Source organism: Oncorhynchus mykiss, chromosome 14, assembly GCF_057628025.1.
Source record: "Oncorhynchus mykiss isolate SJ-2025 chromosome 14, ASM5762802v1, whole genome shotgun sequence".
NCBI lineage: Eukaryota > Metazoa > Chordata > Actinopteri > Salmoniformes > Salmonidae > Oncorhynchus > Oncorhynchus mykiss.
Genome location: NC_143035.1, coordinates 24752343 through 24768511, shown reverse-complemented (window position 1 = coordinate 24768511; position 16169 = coordinate 24752343). Strand labels below are relative to the sequence as shown.

Here is a 16169-nt window from a genome sequence, read left to right as displayed (position 1 = left end):
CGAGCAGGTGTCCACATACTTTTGGTCATGTAGGGCCAGGATATCTGGTCACACTGCAGACACATTTTACTAATGCAATGGCTACAATGTGGACACAATCATAATGTGAATTAGATCAGGACAAAGGACGCATGTTAGCACCAAGTATAAACAAGGCTCGAGTAAAAGTGTCAGATACCTGTTGTGTTACGAGTATCTGTTCACTAGAGATGGACGGAAGCACTACTGTGTTATTATAAACCAGGTGGTTTGAGCCCTGAATGCTGATTGGCTGAGAGCCATGGTACATCAGACAGTATACCATGGGTATGACAAAACAACCAGTTTTATAATAGCAATTAGGCATCTCAGGGGTTTGCGGTATATGGCCAATATACCCCGCACCTGGCTGTATCCAGGTACTCCGCATTGTGCACAACTGCCATTAATTGGCAAGATACCACACATCCTCGGGCCTAACTGCTTAATTCTTTATTTGTTAATGAATCTGTTAGCTATAATTTAAATTGATAAATGGCCTTATTTGACTTTTTATTGGATAAACAAATCAAAGTCCCAAGAAAAATCAGCAGATTATTTATTACTTACAGAAACATGGAACAACAAAACAAAGAAAAAGGGAAATTGTATTTTCTGTTCACATGCATACTCACAAATGTTAAAGTGTGAGTGAAAATGTGAGTGATTTTGTACACGGTTTCCTTCTTCCTGTTTGTGTGTGTGATTTTCTGGTATAGACAGGAGGCCTTTGAGACACTTCTAGCATTTGCTACCTTTGAAAACAAACTGGTTTGATGAGAACAACATTCACTGGTATCTGAGTGTGTGTGTGTCACAAGTGTTACTTAACATAAAATACAGACAAACAAATGGAAAAGCAGTGCTTGTGACCTCTTCCTCCAATTACTCTTTCTCCGTGTCACTCAAAAGAACAGTCCTCTCATCCTCCGGCCGATGCCCTGTCTATCGTACAAGACGTTGAACTTGTTGATGAACTGATTCATGCTGTTGCAGGTCTTAGTGATGGTACCTAGGTAAGCCATGAGGCCCACGTCATTGCATTGCTGAAAAAAATGAATATGAGATTAATATGCTTTTACAGTACTGTGCCAATCCATCCTGTCTAAGCATTCTCAAATCATTACCCTTGAGTGATTTGAAGAAGGAATTTTGTTAAGGTTTTGTTAATTATCCTGATTATCACATCACCAAGACTATAATCTAAAAACAATGGTGCACACATGTTCACACCAAGAGCTGAGTTTTGCTAAGTGCCTAGGTGGGGATGACTTACATCATAGAAGTCAGTCTTGAATTTGATGGTGCTGAGAACAGGCAGTCTATGGCACAGGGCATTGGCTTCTCTGAGGATCTCGTGGTTAAATGGCACCTCTCCTGGATCGTACCAAATCAGAAGGGGAGAGTTAAGAGAGCACGAGGGAAAAATATACACACAACACAACAGGTGAGATAAGATACAGTTGGGATATACCAAGGAGAAGAGACAGGTTTGAAAGACCATGTTTTTTTGTTTTTTTTAAAGCAAGGGCTGGAAATTATATCGATGTTAGTATCAGCATCTTCTTTCCAGACTCACTTGAACATGCATTATTTTGGTCTTTCATCCCTCATCACACGACAGAGTAAGCAGTTCTCTCACCTGCTTCCACTGCTTTGACATATTCCAAGATGACTTTCACCCTGCTGTGGAGCATCTTAATTGCACTGTGTTGTGCTATGAGATGTTCGGCCACTGAACAGAAGAGACACATAATGGCGTGACGGTGTTTTAAAAAATGCCTGTCAGACAGTGGGGGGTAAATAGGCCACCTTAACTACAGTTACCTGTTGAATTCTCCCCTGTGCCTGTGGCTGTCATGCGAGCCACGTGATCCACTCCGATTCGCTCCGCTTCTTCTGTGGCCAGAGTGTACCCCAGCTCAGCAAACAACATGGTCGCCTGGGATTGGTCAAGTCAGAAGGACAGACAAGCTTACAAATCAGCCACTAGTACTAATCACGTTGGTGTGTTTCCATATATATATATATATATATATATATATATACATACACTAAGCCTATAAATAAAATTGTTGCTGGCCAAATTGACCAGGAGGGGGGAAAAACTACGGTAGGCAGACTATTAGCGCATCACCCACTTATGGGAGAGCAACAGCCTCTGCCATATGGACACATTGATACACCGTGATCATTGGTGGTTAAATGAGCGCATGGAACTCAGATGGCTAATAACTTCCATGGTCAACTAATTCAAAATACATTAAACAATTTGGGTTCATTCAATCACATTGATCTCTCTACTAAACCGGCCTGCCCCCTTTCTATCTGTCCTGACTTGAGCTCAATCAACTGTATGGAACTGAAGCTGTCTCTAGCGAAGTTGCAACATCGTATTAACTAGCCTATTCTGGACCCTCAGTTTCCTGCACACCAGTGAGCTCAGGTCAGACAGCTGTTCTTGCGCAATGGACTTACTGTGTGAGGTGAAGAAAAAAATGACTGAGAATCTCAGCTTATTAGTAGTAGCTGTGGTGAGTTAAGACAATCAGAAATCAAAATGGGCACATTCCTACATTTGAGCCAGGTAGGCTACTTCAAAGCATCCCTCAAGACAGAGAAACCAGACCCATGTTCATTGCTGCACTTCAAATAAAAGACATTGACAAAATGTACAAAACTCCTAAATGAGGGTTATGAAATAAACCATAACTTCTTTCTCACAAGTGTAGCAGGTTGTGAACTCTGGAAACAATGTTTCCACTCTGAGAATGAGAACATAAATGACTGTAGTAACAAAATGCATTAACAGAAATTAATGTAACCAAATGACAGGGATTAACGGTACATTTACTACTGGTGACATATGTAATGGGGAATGTATCAAAATAAACAAATCAAAGAGCAAACGATTCACACAATGGAACAACGAATGCACAATAATTGGCAGGAGATAGCGGAGTGCATTCTAGAAAGCAGAGCGCAGGCCTTCTGGAGAGACACAGCTATAGGCCATCTTCGCCACACACCCCTTCCCCTTGTCTCACCATTTAAAATTAAGACTAATTATCTTCACGCATATTTTAGATGCTTTTCACTGACAGCCGCCACTCAAATCAGCTAGACCTTTTGCTACGGCTGCAGTCTATAAAATACTTCCTCACATGCCATTTCTCTCCTGTTCTATTGGTTTTCATATCAACTTTCTTTCCTTGTCCAGAAGCAAAAGGCACAATCCTAGTCATATTAGCAACCCATTCTAGTTTTTGCATCATTAGATTCACCATCTTTCTAAGTTTCTAACAGAGATTTTAATCTGTCATATACCGCTGGCATCAGGTGAGGTGTTTAGAATGGCGTTTTTTAACCGCAAATTGCATTTTGGCAAATGTTTGAAAATTATTTTTTATTGGCTGCTTCATCACAGGAATTGCATATTTTGTTAAGATTAATTACCATCATCTAAATGTGAATTCTGTCATTCTGAGCACCATGGTCGGACGCCCTAATGGGTTACGCACCCAATGCATACGGGTCTGGGAAATTTCTCAAATGGGCGGTAAATTAAAATCTTCCCGGTTACGTTGTCCAGCGCCACATTTTCCTAACGGAAACCCTGGTGTGTGTGTGTGTGGTAGGAGAGCTTGAGTTACCTCTCCACTGATGATGTCGATGACAGACTCATACACACTGACAGGGAGCTGGGGGAGATGGGACATGAGCTTCAATTACCACAAGTAGAAAAGCTATCTCTACCGCGTCATAGCAATATAACTGAACGACATAAAAGTAACTAAAAATGTAATTTATGAATAATATTTGACACTAACATATACAGTACCAGTCAAAAGTTTATACACACCTACTCATTCAAGGATTATTTATTTATTTTTTACTATTTGCTACATTGTAGAATAATAGTGAAGAAAACAAAACTATGAAATAACATATATGGAATCACTTAGTAACCAAAAATGTGTTAAACAATTCCTAATTTATTTTAGATTCTTCAAAGTAGCCACCCTTTGCCTTGATGACAGCTTTGCACACTCTTAGCATTCTCTCAACCTGCTTTACCTGGAATAACTAACAGTCTTGAAGGAGTTCCCACATATGCTGAGCACTTGTTGGCTGCTTTTCCTTCACTCTGCCTTCCAAATCATCCCAAACCATCTCAATTTGGTTGAGGTCGGGTAATTGTGGAGGACAGGTAATCTAATGTAACACTCCATCACTCTCCTTCTTGGTCGAATAGCCCTTGTGTTGGGTCATTGTTCTGTTGAAAAACAAATGATAGTGGGACTAAGCGCATACCAGATGGCATGGCGTATAGCTGCAGAATGCCGTGGCAGCCATGCTGGTTAAGTGTGCCTTGAATTCTAAATAAATCACAGACAGTTTCACCAGCAAAGCAACCCCACACCATCACACCTCCATGCTTGGAACCACACATGGGGAGATCATCCATTCACTTACTCTGCGTCTCACAATGACACGGCGGTTGGAACCAAAAATCTCAAATTTGGACTAATCAGACCAAAGGACAGATTTCCACTAGTCTAATATCCATTGTTTGTGTTTCTTGGCCCAAGCAAGTCTCTTCGTCTTATTGGTGTCCTTTAGCAGAAGTTCCATTGCAGCAATTCAACCATGAAGGCCTGATTCATGCAGTCTCCTCTGAAAAGTTGATGTTGAGATGTGTCTGTTACTTGAACTCTGAAGCATTTATTTGGGATGCAATTTCTGTGTCTGGAAACTCTAATGAACTTATCCTCTGCAGCAGATGTAACTCTGGGTCTTCCTTTCCTGTGGAGGTCCTCTTGAGAGCCAGTTTCATCATAGTGCTTGATGGTTATTGCGACTGCACTTGAAGAAACGTTCAAGGATCTTCAAATTTTCCGGGTTTAACTGACCTTCATGTCTAAAAGTAATGATTGGCGGTCGTTTCTCTTTGCTTATTTGAGCGGTTCTTGCCATAATATGAACTTGGTCTATCTTCTGTATACCACCCCTACCTCGTCACAACACAACTGATTGGCTCAATAGGATAGGATAGAAAATCCACATATTAACTTAACAAGTCACACCTGTTAATTGAAATGCATTCCAGGTGACTCCCAGATGAAGCTGATTGAGAGAATGTCACGAGTGTGCAAAGCTGTCATCAAGGCAAAGGCTGGCTACTTTGAAGAATCTCAAATGTATTTAGATTTGTTTAACACTTTTTTGGTTACTACATGATTCCATGTGTTAATTGATAGTTTTGATGTCTTCACTATTATTCTAAAATGTAGAAAATAGTAAAAAGATAGAAAAACCCTGGAATGAGTAGGAATGTCCAAACTTTTGACTGGTACTGTACAGTTGAAGTCAGAAGTTTACATGCACTTAGGTTGGAGTCATTAAAAACTTGTTTTTCAACCACTACACACATTTCTTGTTAACAAACTATAGTTTTGGCAAGTCGGTTAGGACATCTACTTCATGCATGACACAAGTATTTTTTTCAACAATTATTTCACTGTATCACAATTCCAGTGGGTCAGAAGTTTACATACACTAAGTTGACTGTGCATTTAAACAGCTTGGAACATTCGTGAAAATGATGTCATGGCTTTAGAAGCTTCTGATAGGCTAAGTGACATAATTTGAGTCAATTGGAGGTGTACGTGTGGATGTTTTTCAAGGCCTACCTTCAAACTCTGTGCCTCTTTGCTTGACATCATAGGAAAATCAAAAGAAATCAGCCAAGACCTCAGAAAAAGAAGTGTAGTGTTTCCAAATGCCTGAAGGTACCACGTTCATCTGTACAAACAATAGTACGCAAGTATAAACACCATGCGACCCGTCATACCGCTCAGGAAGGAGACGCATTCTGTCTCCTAGAGATGAACGTACTTTGGTGCGTAATGGACAATGACCCCCAAGCATACTTCCAAAGTTGTGGCAAAATGGCTTAAGGACAACAAAGTCAAGGTATTGGAGTGGCCATCACAAAGCCCTGACCTCAATCCTATAGAAAATTTGTGGGCAGAACTGAAAAAGCATGTGCGAGCAAGGAGGCCTACAAACCTGACTCCGTTACACTAGCTCTGTCAGGAGGAATGGGCCAAAATTCACCCAACTTATTGTGGGAAGCTTGTGGAAGGCTACCCGAAACATTTGCCCAAGTTAAAACAATTTAAAGACAATGCTACCAAATACTAATTGAGTGTATGTAAACTTCTAACCCACTGGGAATGTGATGAAAGAAATAAAAGCTGAAATAAATGATTCTCTGCTATTATTCTGACATTTCACATTCTTAAAATAAAGTGGTGATCCTAACTGACCTAAGACAGGGAATTTTTACTAGGATTGAATGTCAGAAATTGTGAAAAAAAACCAGAGTTTAAATGCATTTGGCTAACGTGTATGTAAACTTCTGACTTCAAATGTATATCGTCCATTATATAAAAAAAAATCTAAATGAGAAACTCACATCTGTGTGTTTGGTCATCGGGTTGAGCTTGAGGAAGAGAGGACTCTCAATTATCTCACACACCTGAAGTGAAAAGAGAGGAAAAGCCATTAAGGAAACAGCACACAGTTGGCCAAATAACCTCAAATGACTGACATTTACATCTTTCAAATCACAACAATTCACTGACCAATTACAGTAATAGTTACTTTTATCATGCCTCTAATTTCTCCCCCATGGAAAATGCCCAACCACATGGAAAAGAAATGTATTCTCTTTTGCTCCACCTACCTGCTTGTGAATGTGGATGTCTGATTGGTCACAAGGACCCCCTGTTGTATACCAGCCCAGGAACTCCATGTCCTTGAAGACCTGTTTGACTGAAAGAAAGCAGAGGTCAGGTGCAGTAGGAATTCCATGTTTTTGAAGACCTGTTTGACTGAAAGAAAGCAGAGGTCAAGAAGTCAAGTAGGTCCCCCCACTAATGTAATCTTATTCACTGTGACCTAAAAGGCAAAACTCATCCTAGACCAGCACCTATACAGAGGTTCAGTTCAATTTATAACACCAAGGGCTTCAGGTACAAGCCTACTATGACATTTTTCCACTTCAGAGATGGTGGGAAACCATGACACAGCACATCAATCAATCACAACTTTTGATCTAGTACTTTCACCAATATCAGTAATCAATGGGGAGTGACATCTGACATTTTCTTTGTATGGTAGGTTAGTGAAATTAGACTCACACTGCTCCTCCTTGGTGTAGTAGTACTCCTTGTCAATGTGTGCTCGGTCATCTACCAATTGATGAAGCAGCTCAAAGGAGTTCATCACCTCAATGTTTCTACCCTCCTGCTTCCCGATTAACGCGCCGATCACTTGGTGAGAAGGAAAGGATGCAATGCAACATTAGGCAGATGGTTGGAATTGATATAGCAAAGCCCATTGAAATTGTGTCATTAACTGTAACCTCTCCCATGTATGATTCCCTTCCCACTGTTGAGGTATTGGTTCTCTTGTAGAGTCTTAACTATTTTAATTAATGTCTTAAAGTTGAAATACTTTGAAAGAAGTTTAGACATTTACAGAGCAATTTACTGAAAAAAATGTAAATATCTCTCATCCCCTTATTCCATGCCAAATGTAAGACTGTATACAACTATCGGTATTCTTGAAAACTGATCACCTCACATACCCTGCATGGGCCGCCCCTCCTGGGAGCGGATGCGAATCCAGTGATCTGAGATGTTGAGGATGACCAGAGGATGCAAGGCAACAGAGACACTGCCGGTGACCCCAGATACCATAACACTGGGGCTGGCTGTGGGACAGAGAGAGAGGGTGGGTTTCCTTTAAAGCCAAACGTAGCTAATATGGCTTTAACACGACCGCCTGCCTCAGAGCAAACAAAGCATTTGTGTTCTTGTCTTTAATAATGTATATTTTTTGACGATGGTTACAATATCCGTGTGCAGGTGAATTGGGTGGATTTGAGTAATCTAACTTTACAGGAAGAGTAACGTTACAGTGATGACTAGTTCAATTAAAAAATGGCATTGATTCTATTCCTCAAAGCTTTGATTTTCAATCCAATCCACATTTTAAAAGATGCCATCATGAAACTTACTAACAGCTTAGAAAAATATAGTTAACTACTCGCTAGGTATAGAGGACCTGTTACTGCGCTGTTATTAAAACTAGCTAAGAAGGCAAAATAGGTAACGTTTAAACATGTTAACTGTTACCTAGCCAGCAATCGATAAACTAACGCTAGTGGTTTACATTGTTTAGTTTAGTTAGGTAATACGGACGGACCAATCAATATGTGACGGCGGATGAATTAGTTCGTTAACTAGCAAACATTAACTGCACTTGTTTGGAAATTGCATATACCAGTAACGTTAATATACACACAAGTACTGGACAGTCACCTTATTTAAATTAACTAACGTTAGGTAGTCTCGCTGTAGTAACGTTAGAAAACGCATAAGCGAAATAATGGCAAGCTAAATGCGCTAACACCATCGACAAAGGAGTATAGTTGAAACCTACACAATATGTATACAACCTTATCATAATCAGATAAATCAATTGTGCTTTTAAAGGAAATTACCTGCCCCATCCACCTCCATTCCACCACCATTGCTCGTCGCCATCTTGTCCGACTTACAGCTGCGCAAGCCCAGTACAACGAGGCGTTTTTTCTCAAACGCCAACATGGAACCCAAACCGCGTGCGCTATCGTGCATACATTTATTTCCCCCCCTACACCAAATGTGATCACGACACTCAGGTTAAAATATCAAAACAAACTCTGAACCAATGACATTAATTTGGGGACAAGTCGAAAAGCATTAAACATGTATGGTAATTTAGCTAGTTAGCTTGCACTTGCTATATAATTTGTCCTATTTAGCTAGCTTGCTGTTGCTAGCTAATTTGTCCTGGGATATAAACATTGAGTTGTTATTTTACCTGAAATGCACAAGGTGTTCTACTCAGACAATTAATCCACACATTCAACCGAATCGTTTCTAGTCATCTCTCCCCCTACCCCGCTTTTTCATCTTTGAATTTATATGGTGATTGGCATCTACACTTTTACCAGGACAACCAGCAAAACATGTTGTCTTTCAATCACCCACGTGGGTATAACCGATATGAAGATGGCACGTAGGTACCAGCTTCTTTAAACAAACGAGCAGATGGGAGCGGCAGGACTTTCAGCGCGATCTGCGTCAGAAATAGGAATGACTTTTAGTTTAGCCCTTGGCAACGCAGACGCTCGTTAGCAGCTGGAGGAGTGTGGGTGCAATAATTGAATAACATGGATTTCTAAATTTATTTTGCGACGCTCGCGCACGCAACGTGTCCGGTCTGGTCAGCATGTAAGGGGCAGTTTTTGCTGCATTTACACAGGAGTTTTGAGGATATATGCTTCGGAAATTATGCCGTTGTTATGCTTATTTATTATTTAAAATGTTTAAGCCATTGTATATATTTGGTACGGTCCATAAAATGTGCTAATTTCGGAACGTTGTAGCTTTTAGCACCCGTTTCTGCGGGGTTTATTACTTGAATGCAACTTTGGTACGTCGGTGTATTTTGTCCGTGTACTCGACGGTACTTTTTGTTTACAAAATGGCAGACTTCAGAACTTCTACCCTCGATTACTTTCCAGAGAACATTTTAATTGATATTTTATCATATTTAGGTGTGCGAGAGCTCATCCGATCAGGAAGGTAAAACAAGTTAGCTGAAGTCGAAGTGCTCAATATCCATTTTCGTGATAACGTCAATGTTAGCTTGAAGAACACTTCTCTTTGTCATGTCATTCATGTGGTGTATTTGCAGGGTGTGTAAGAGATGGAGACGTCTTGTAAAAGACCAAAGATTATGGCGAGTTGTTGATCTAACTGCATGGAAAGGGGTAAGAATGGTGTCCGTTATTGCATGTTGATCTTACCATTTCAAGATTTGTCATGAAAAGATTTCTGAGGCTACCATGTCCGTCTAAAGACGTCAGCCATTTTGTGATATAGCCATGTTTATCAGGTTCTACATTCAATGATATTTCAGAAGACTTGATTTTATTATTGATAGCTACTTGTTTGAGACCTCTCACATTCTGCAACAAAATGCAATGTTGATACTTGCATTGCAGGCTTATTTCCAGTGTTGGGGGAAGTTACTCTGAAAATGTGTATAATTTACAAAATGACCAATTACTTAACACTAGAAGAAGTTAACCTACACTAAAGCTACCCTTATTAAGACAAATATGGTTTACTTAACTAAAGTTACTTTGAAAAAGTAGTTCACTACATCCAAACTATTTTGTGAAATTGTATCATTTTAAGTGTCAGGCTACAAATTGCAAGAACAATGACTTTGGGGTCATATGTTAACATAATGTGTAATGTAGCCTATTAAACACAAACTGTTTCAAGTGAGAATTAGGAAGGTTGAATCCTGAAAATGAAAGGAAATTATTGCCTACTTAAAACACTTAATTCTTTGCAAGAAACAGTGTAGTTCTAGTAGTTAGCGATATGGAAATGAACTACTGAAAACACTACCTGGTTTGAATTTAGTTCAACTACCACCAAGCTACTGCAAAATGTAGGTAAATTACTAGTTGAACTACATGTAGTTCACTACTCACCAGCACTGCCTATTTCCTACCTGTTGACTAGCTAACTCTACAGAACTTTCAAGTCATCGCTCAAACACTGATGCATTGTTTCTTCCCCATCTCTCCCTCATTGGATGTTTTCATTCTTCAACTGCTCATCCTGCCCTTGGTGTCCATTTTGGGTCAGGTGACATCGCGCATGCTGTGGGTTCTTCTACGCCAGTATCTGGGCACTGGGCTCCGATGCCTGCGGCTGCGTGGCTTGCTGCTCTCTGCTAGAGGTGGGGCCTTTCTCTCAGAGTCCTGGCTCAAGGCTTTGTCCTCCAGGTGTCCCCGTCTGCGTAGTCTTTCCCTGCTGCACGCAGACCTGAGAGGCTTGCACAGTTGCCAGCTCCTGCCCACAACACTGCAGGTCCTAGAGTTGCGTGGCTGCGAGCTACCACAGGGCTTTTTCACCCAGACCCCACTCAGTCCTGAGAAACAAGCTGGAATGGCATCAACCGCTGCTACTCAGCAACAGGGACGTGTTCAAACTGGGAAAGTGCCTGCCTCCACATCAGGGATTGCCATTGAGACGATGGTCCTTGACAACGTGCCCTCCTTCACAGACCAGCACCTGCAGAGTCTGGCGTCTTGGTTAAGGCTTAGCCGCCTAGAGCTCCGCAACGTCCTTCGTGTCACAGCGGAAGGCCTTAGGCGCAGTGCCGCCCAAGAAACCGACTCAGGCTTAAACGGGCTCTCCAGGCTCAAGTACCTGGAGATAGGGCACTTTGGGCGGCCGGGCGCCCAGCTGCAAATGGCCTCCCTGGGGCTCGGAGTGGGCTGGCTGGGCCTAGAGGAACTAAGCCTTGGCGGTAAGGAGGTGGGACCAGGCCTGCTGTCCGCCAGCCGTCTGAGGGACCTGAAGCGCCTGCGCCTGAGATGCTGCAAGCTGAGAGAGATGCAGGTGCTACGTAGCTGCAGGACACTGCGGGACCTGCGCAGGTTGGAGTTCTGTGAGGTGTTCTTCCAGGTTTGCCCAAAGACACCAGAGAGAGAGGGGGAGGTGGAGAGGCAGGGAGAGGGTGAGGAGGGGAGGGAGGGTGGCACAGATAGTGGTGATGATAAACTGGAGGAGAATGACCCCGTGCCAAGTCTGCGCCGCTCACTTGCTGCTCTGCTGCCACAATGTGCACTGGTGTTCACCAACTGCACCGTTACAATAACCTCAGACTAGATTACATACTGGATATGTTACACATTTGGTCCCTTATTCTACTGTTGTAAAACATTCCTCTCAATTCAGCCTGTTGCAAACTCATGCTTTACCTTCATTCACATATGTAAAAAAAAAAAATAATAATAATAATAATAGAAAGCTGCAACAATTTTAAACTCGCTTACAGCTATGCTATTGAACAAAGGGACAGTTCCTGTGACGCCCATTAAACCATTATGAGAGGAAGTGCCTGTTTGCCGTATTCCCATCCACAATGGATAAGTGGTGGTTCCTCTTTTAGTCTAAATGTGTGTAAGGAAGTGGTTAAACTTAAGCTTGTTTTAATTGTACACCAGAGAAGCATTGCAGTGACCAATAAATGATGACTTCAATCATGTACTGTAACGGACCTGCTACAGCCATCGGATGTCCAGCACTGCCATCAGCCATTGAGGGAATTCTTCCTTTGAAAACATTGAAAGCTGCTGTACTGCTTGCGTCTAATGGCAAGCTCAATAATTGCAGAGGTTCCGTTCTCGGCGGCTGATGTGTGCATTCATTCTATCTTGTGAATGGAAATATTGAGGGAAGTAGATTTTGGTTGGTTTCTGTGTAGCAGGTAGGACGTCACATTGACGGCAAAATATATTGGAACTCTGGGGGGGGGGGGGGTTTAAATAACAGCTTGGACAGTTATCAGTCCGTTGCTGGTATTATGCAATTTCCAAACCATTGCAGTTAAAATTTGCTGTAGCTCACTATGTTTTGCTAACTGGAAAAATACACTTATCCCCACTTGAGTTGTGTGATTCTCCAAAGAAGTATGTTATCTGTATTAATTACGAGAAAGTAGAAATGAAAACTGTTATAAGCTTTTTCCATCAAGAAACTGTGGTAAATAAAAATGGCACAATGTATTTTATGTGCGTGGGAAATGATTATCTATGAATAATGTTTCAGGGTTGAACTCCTATATATGCTTTGTAAATAATTCAGAACAAAGGAAAGGACATTGGGATGATATATCATTACCATGATATGTCGGGGAGGGGGGAGTCAATGTTCTATCATGATAAAATTATATACAGTGCCTTGCGAAAGTATTCGGCCCCCTTGAACTTTGCGACCTTTTGCCACATTTCAGGCTTCAAACATAAAGATATAAAACTGTATTTTTTTGTGAAGAATAAACAACAAGTGGGACACAATCATGAAGTGGAACGACATTTATTGGATATTTCAAACTTTTTTAACAAATCAAAAACTGAAAAATTGGGCGTGCAAAATTATTCAGCCCCTTTACTTTCAGTGCAGCAAACTCTCTCCAGAAGTTCAATGAGGATCTCTGAATGATCCAATGTTGACCTAAATGACTAATGATGAGAAATACAATCCACCTGTGTGTAATCAAGTCTCCGTATAAATGCACCTGCACTGTGATAGTCTCAGAGGTCCGTTAAAAGCGCAGAGAGCATCATGAAGAACAAGTAACACACCAGGCAGATCCGAGATACTGTTGTGAAGAAGTTTAAAGACGGATTTGGATACAAAAAGTTTTCCCAAGCTTTAAACATCCCAAGGAGCACTGTGCAAGCGATAATATTGAAATGGAAGGAGTATCAGACCACTGCAAATCTACCAAGACCTGGCCTTCCCTCTAAACTTTCAGCTCATACAAGGAGAAGACTGATCAGAGATGCAGCCAAGAGGCCCATGATCACTCTGGATGAACTGCAGAGATCTACAGCTGAGGTGAGAGACTCTGTCCATAGGACAACAATCAGTCGTATATTGCACAAATCTGGCCTTTATGGAAGAGTGGCAAGAAAGCCATTTCTTAAAGATATCCATAAAAAGTGTCGGTTAAAGTTTGCCACAAGCCACCTGGGAGACACACCAAACATGTGGAAGAAGGTGCTCTGGTCAGATGAAACCAAAATCGAACTTTTTGGCAACAATGCAAAACGTTATGTTTGGCGTAAAAGCAACACAGCTGAACACACCATCCCCACTGTCAAACATGGTGGTGGCAGCATCATGGTTTGGGCCTGCTTTTCTTCAGCAGGGACAGGGAAGATGGTTAAAATTGATGGGAAGATGGATGGAGCCAAATACAGGACCATTCTGGAAGAAAACCTGATGGAGTCTGCAAAAGACCTGAGACTGGGACGGAGATTTGTCTTCCAACAAGACAATGATCCAAAACATAAAGTAAAATCTACAATGGAATGGTTCAAAAATAAACATATCCAGATGTTAGAATGGCCAAGTCAAAGTCCAGACCTGAATCCAATCGAGAATCTGTGGAAAGAACTGAAAACTGCTGTTCACAAATGCTCTCCATCCAACCTCACTGAGCTCGAGCTGTTTTGCAAGGAGGAATGGGAAAAGATTTCAGTCTCTCGATGTGCAAAACTGATAGAGACATACCCCAAGCGACTTACAGCTGTAATCGCAGCAAAAGGTGGCGCTACAAAGTATTAACTTAAGGGGGCTAAATAATTTTGCACGCCCAATTTTTCAGTTTTTGATTTGTTAAAAAAGTTTGAAATATCAAATAAATGTCATTCCACTTCATGATTGTGTCCCACTTGTTGTTGATTCTTCACAAAAAAATACAGTTTTATATCTTTATGTTTGAAGCCTGAAATGTGGCAAAAGGTCGCAAAGTTCAAGGGGGCCGAATACTTTCGCAAGGCACTGTACTGTGCAAGTAGTTCAGCGTGCACAAGAGATGGAAGACCATTTAAAACAGTTTTAATCCTCAAATGTGACACACAGCCATAAGACAACAGCCTAACCTAATAATGCAACACAAAACTGTGCTTCTACACCTGCATTGCTTGGGGTTTTAGGCTGGGTTTCTGTACAGCACTTTGATATATCAGCTGATTTAAGAAGGGCTATATAAATACATTTGATTTGAAAACATTCTAGTATATTTCAGCCAATAACAGATCAGTAGGCCTGCAGTCATAGTGAATGGTAGTGAAATGCATTACTGAACGTGAGCGTAAGTGTCTAATGGACTATTCTCATTGTAAGCGGTAATTTTGCAGTAGCACGTTGACTTTGAGAAGGTGAAAGAGGAGACTTAAGTTCCAGGATTTGGTAAAAGTTTTAATACAGAGCTTTTGGGGTACATGTGAAAATGCAAATGCTGATAGTGACAGGCTGAAGGAGCCATGAGATATGGCCAATAGCATGGTGGTAGAGCATGGCTAAAAGGCTCATTGTTCTGAGAATAATAATTTACAGTTGGCTCAAAAGTATTGTGAGGGTGACACATTTTTTGGGTTGTTTTGGCTCGGTACTCTAGAACTTTGGATTTGAAATGATACAATGACTGAAGGTAAAGTGCAGGCTGTCCATTTTAATATGAGAGTATTTTCATGCATATCGGGTGAACTGTTTATAAGTTACAGCACTTTACATATTCCCCTCATTTTAAGGGACCAAAAGTATTGGGACACATTAACTTTGTATTAAAATAGTAAAAAGTTAAGTATTTGGTCCCATATTCCTAGCACACTGGCTACGTCAAGCCAAATGTTTGTTTTGGTTGTGTTTTAAATTACTTTGTGCCCAATAGAAAGGGTAAATAATATTGTCATTTTGGAGTCTCTTTTATTGTAAATAAGAATAGGATATGTTTCTAAACACTTCTACATTAATGTGGATGCTACCATGATTACGGATATTCCTGAATAAATCATGAATAATGATCAGTATGAAAGTGAGATGCACAAATATCCTACCCCCTCAAAAAAATGCTAAAGTCTCCTGTTATTGTAAGTGAGAGGTTAGCATGTGTTGGGGGTATGGTATTTGTGGGTCTAACTTTCTAACTCCATTATTCAGGATATGGATGAAAATACCCTAAATGTAAAGCTGATAGTCTGTACTTTAACCTCAGTCATTGTTTTATTTAAAATTCAAAGTGATGGAGTACAGAGCCAAAACAAAACAACTTTCACTCTCCCAATACTTTTGGAGCTGACTGTATATAGTCATTCTTAATGACATAAACATGCATCATTACAGACAGTGGTTGGTATGAAACTGCTACAACATTCAGTGAACAGAGAGACATTTGCTACTCTGTCATGGTTTCTGGTACAGAGTGTTTTATTCATTTTAATTTTATTTAACTTGGCATGTCGGTTAAGAATGAATTCTTATTTACAATGACGACATACCCACGACGCTGGGCCAATTGTGCGCCTCCCTATGGTACTCCCAATCACGGCCGCATGTGATTCAGCCTGGATTCGAACCAGGGACTGTAGTTTAGAAAAAAGAATTGCAATTATGTTAGCACAGCTGAAAACTGTTGTCCTGATTTAAGAAGCAATA

The 16169-nt window shown here is 40.9% G+C and overlaps 2 protein-coding genes across 3 annotated transcripts; one reads left to right on the top strand and one right to left on the bottom strand.

Moving 5' to 3' along the window:
• Window positions 1-554: 554 nt before the first annotated feature.
• Window positions 555-9359, bottom strand: cops6 (COP9 signalosome subunit 6). 2 transcript variants are annotated; one of them, XM_090198014.1, is made up of 11 exons: window positions 8956-9359; window positions 8594-8745; window positions 7676-7801; window positions 7227-7358; window positions 6770-6858; window positions 6500-6562; window positions 3672-3719; window positions 1846-1960; window positions 1661-1753; window positions 1295-1395; window positions 561-1064 (listed from the first exon to the last, which is right to left on the bottom strand). In XM_090198014.1, exons 2-11 carry the CDS (start codon window positions 8727-8729, stop codon window positions 924-926), a joined length of 1044 nt encoding a protein of 347 aa, XP_090054140.1. In that variant the 5' UTR covers window positions 8730-8745; window positions 8956-9359; the 3' UTR covers window positions 561-923.
• fbxl12 (F-box and leucine rich repeat protein 12) lies at window positions 9342-13021 on the top strand. The gene is made up of 3 exons (XM_021561563.3): window positions 9342-9722; window positions 9835-9910; window positions 10803-13021. Exons 1-3 carry the CDS (start codon window positions 9622-9624, stop codon window positions 11829-11831), a joined length of 1206 nt encoding a protein of 401 aa, XP_021417238.1. The 5' UTR covers window positions 9342-9621; the 3' UTR covers window positions 11832-13021.
• The last annotated feature ends 3148 nt before the right edge of the window (window positions 13022-16169 follow it).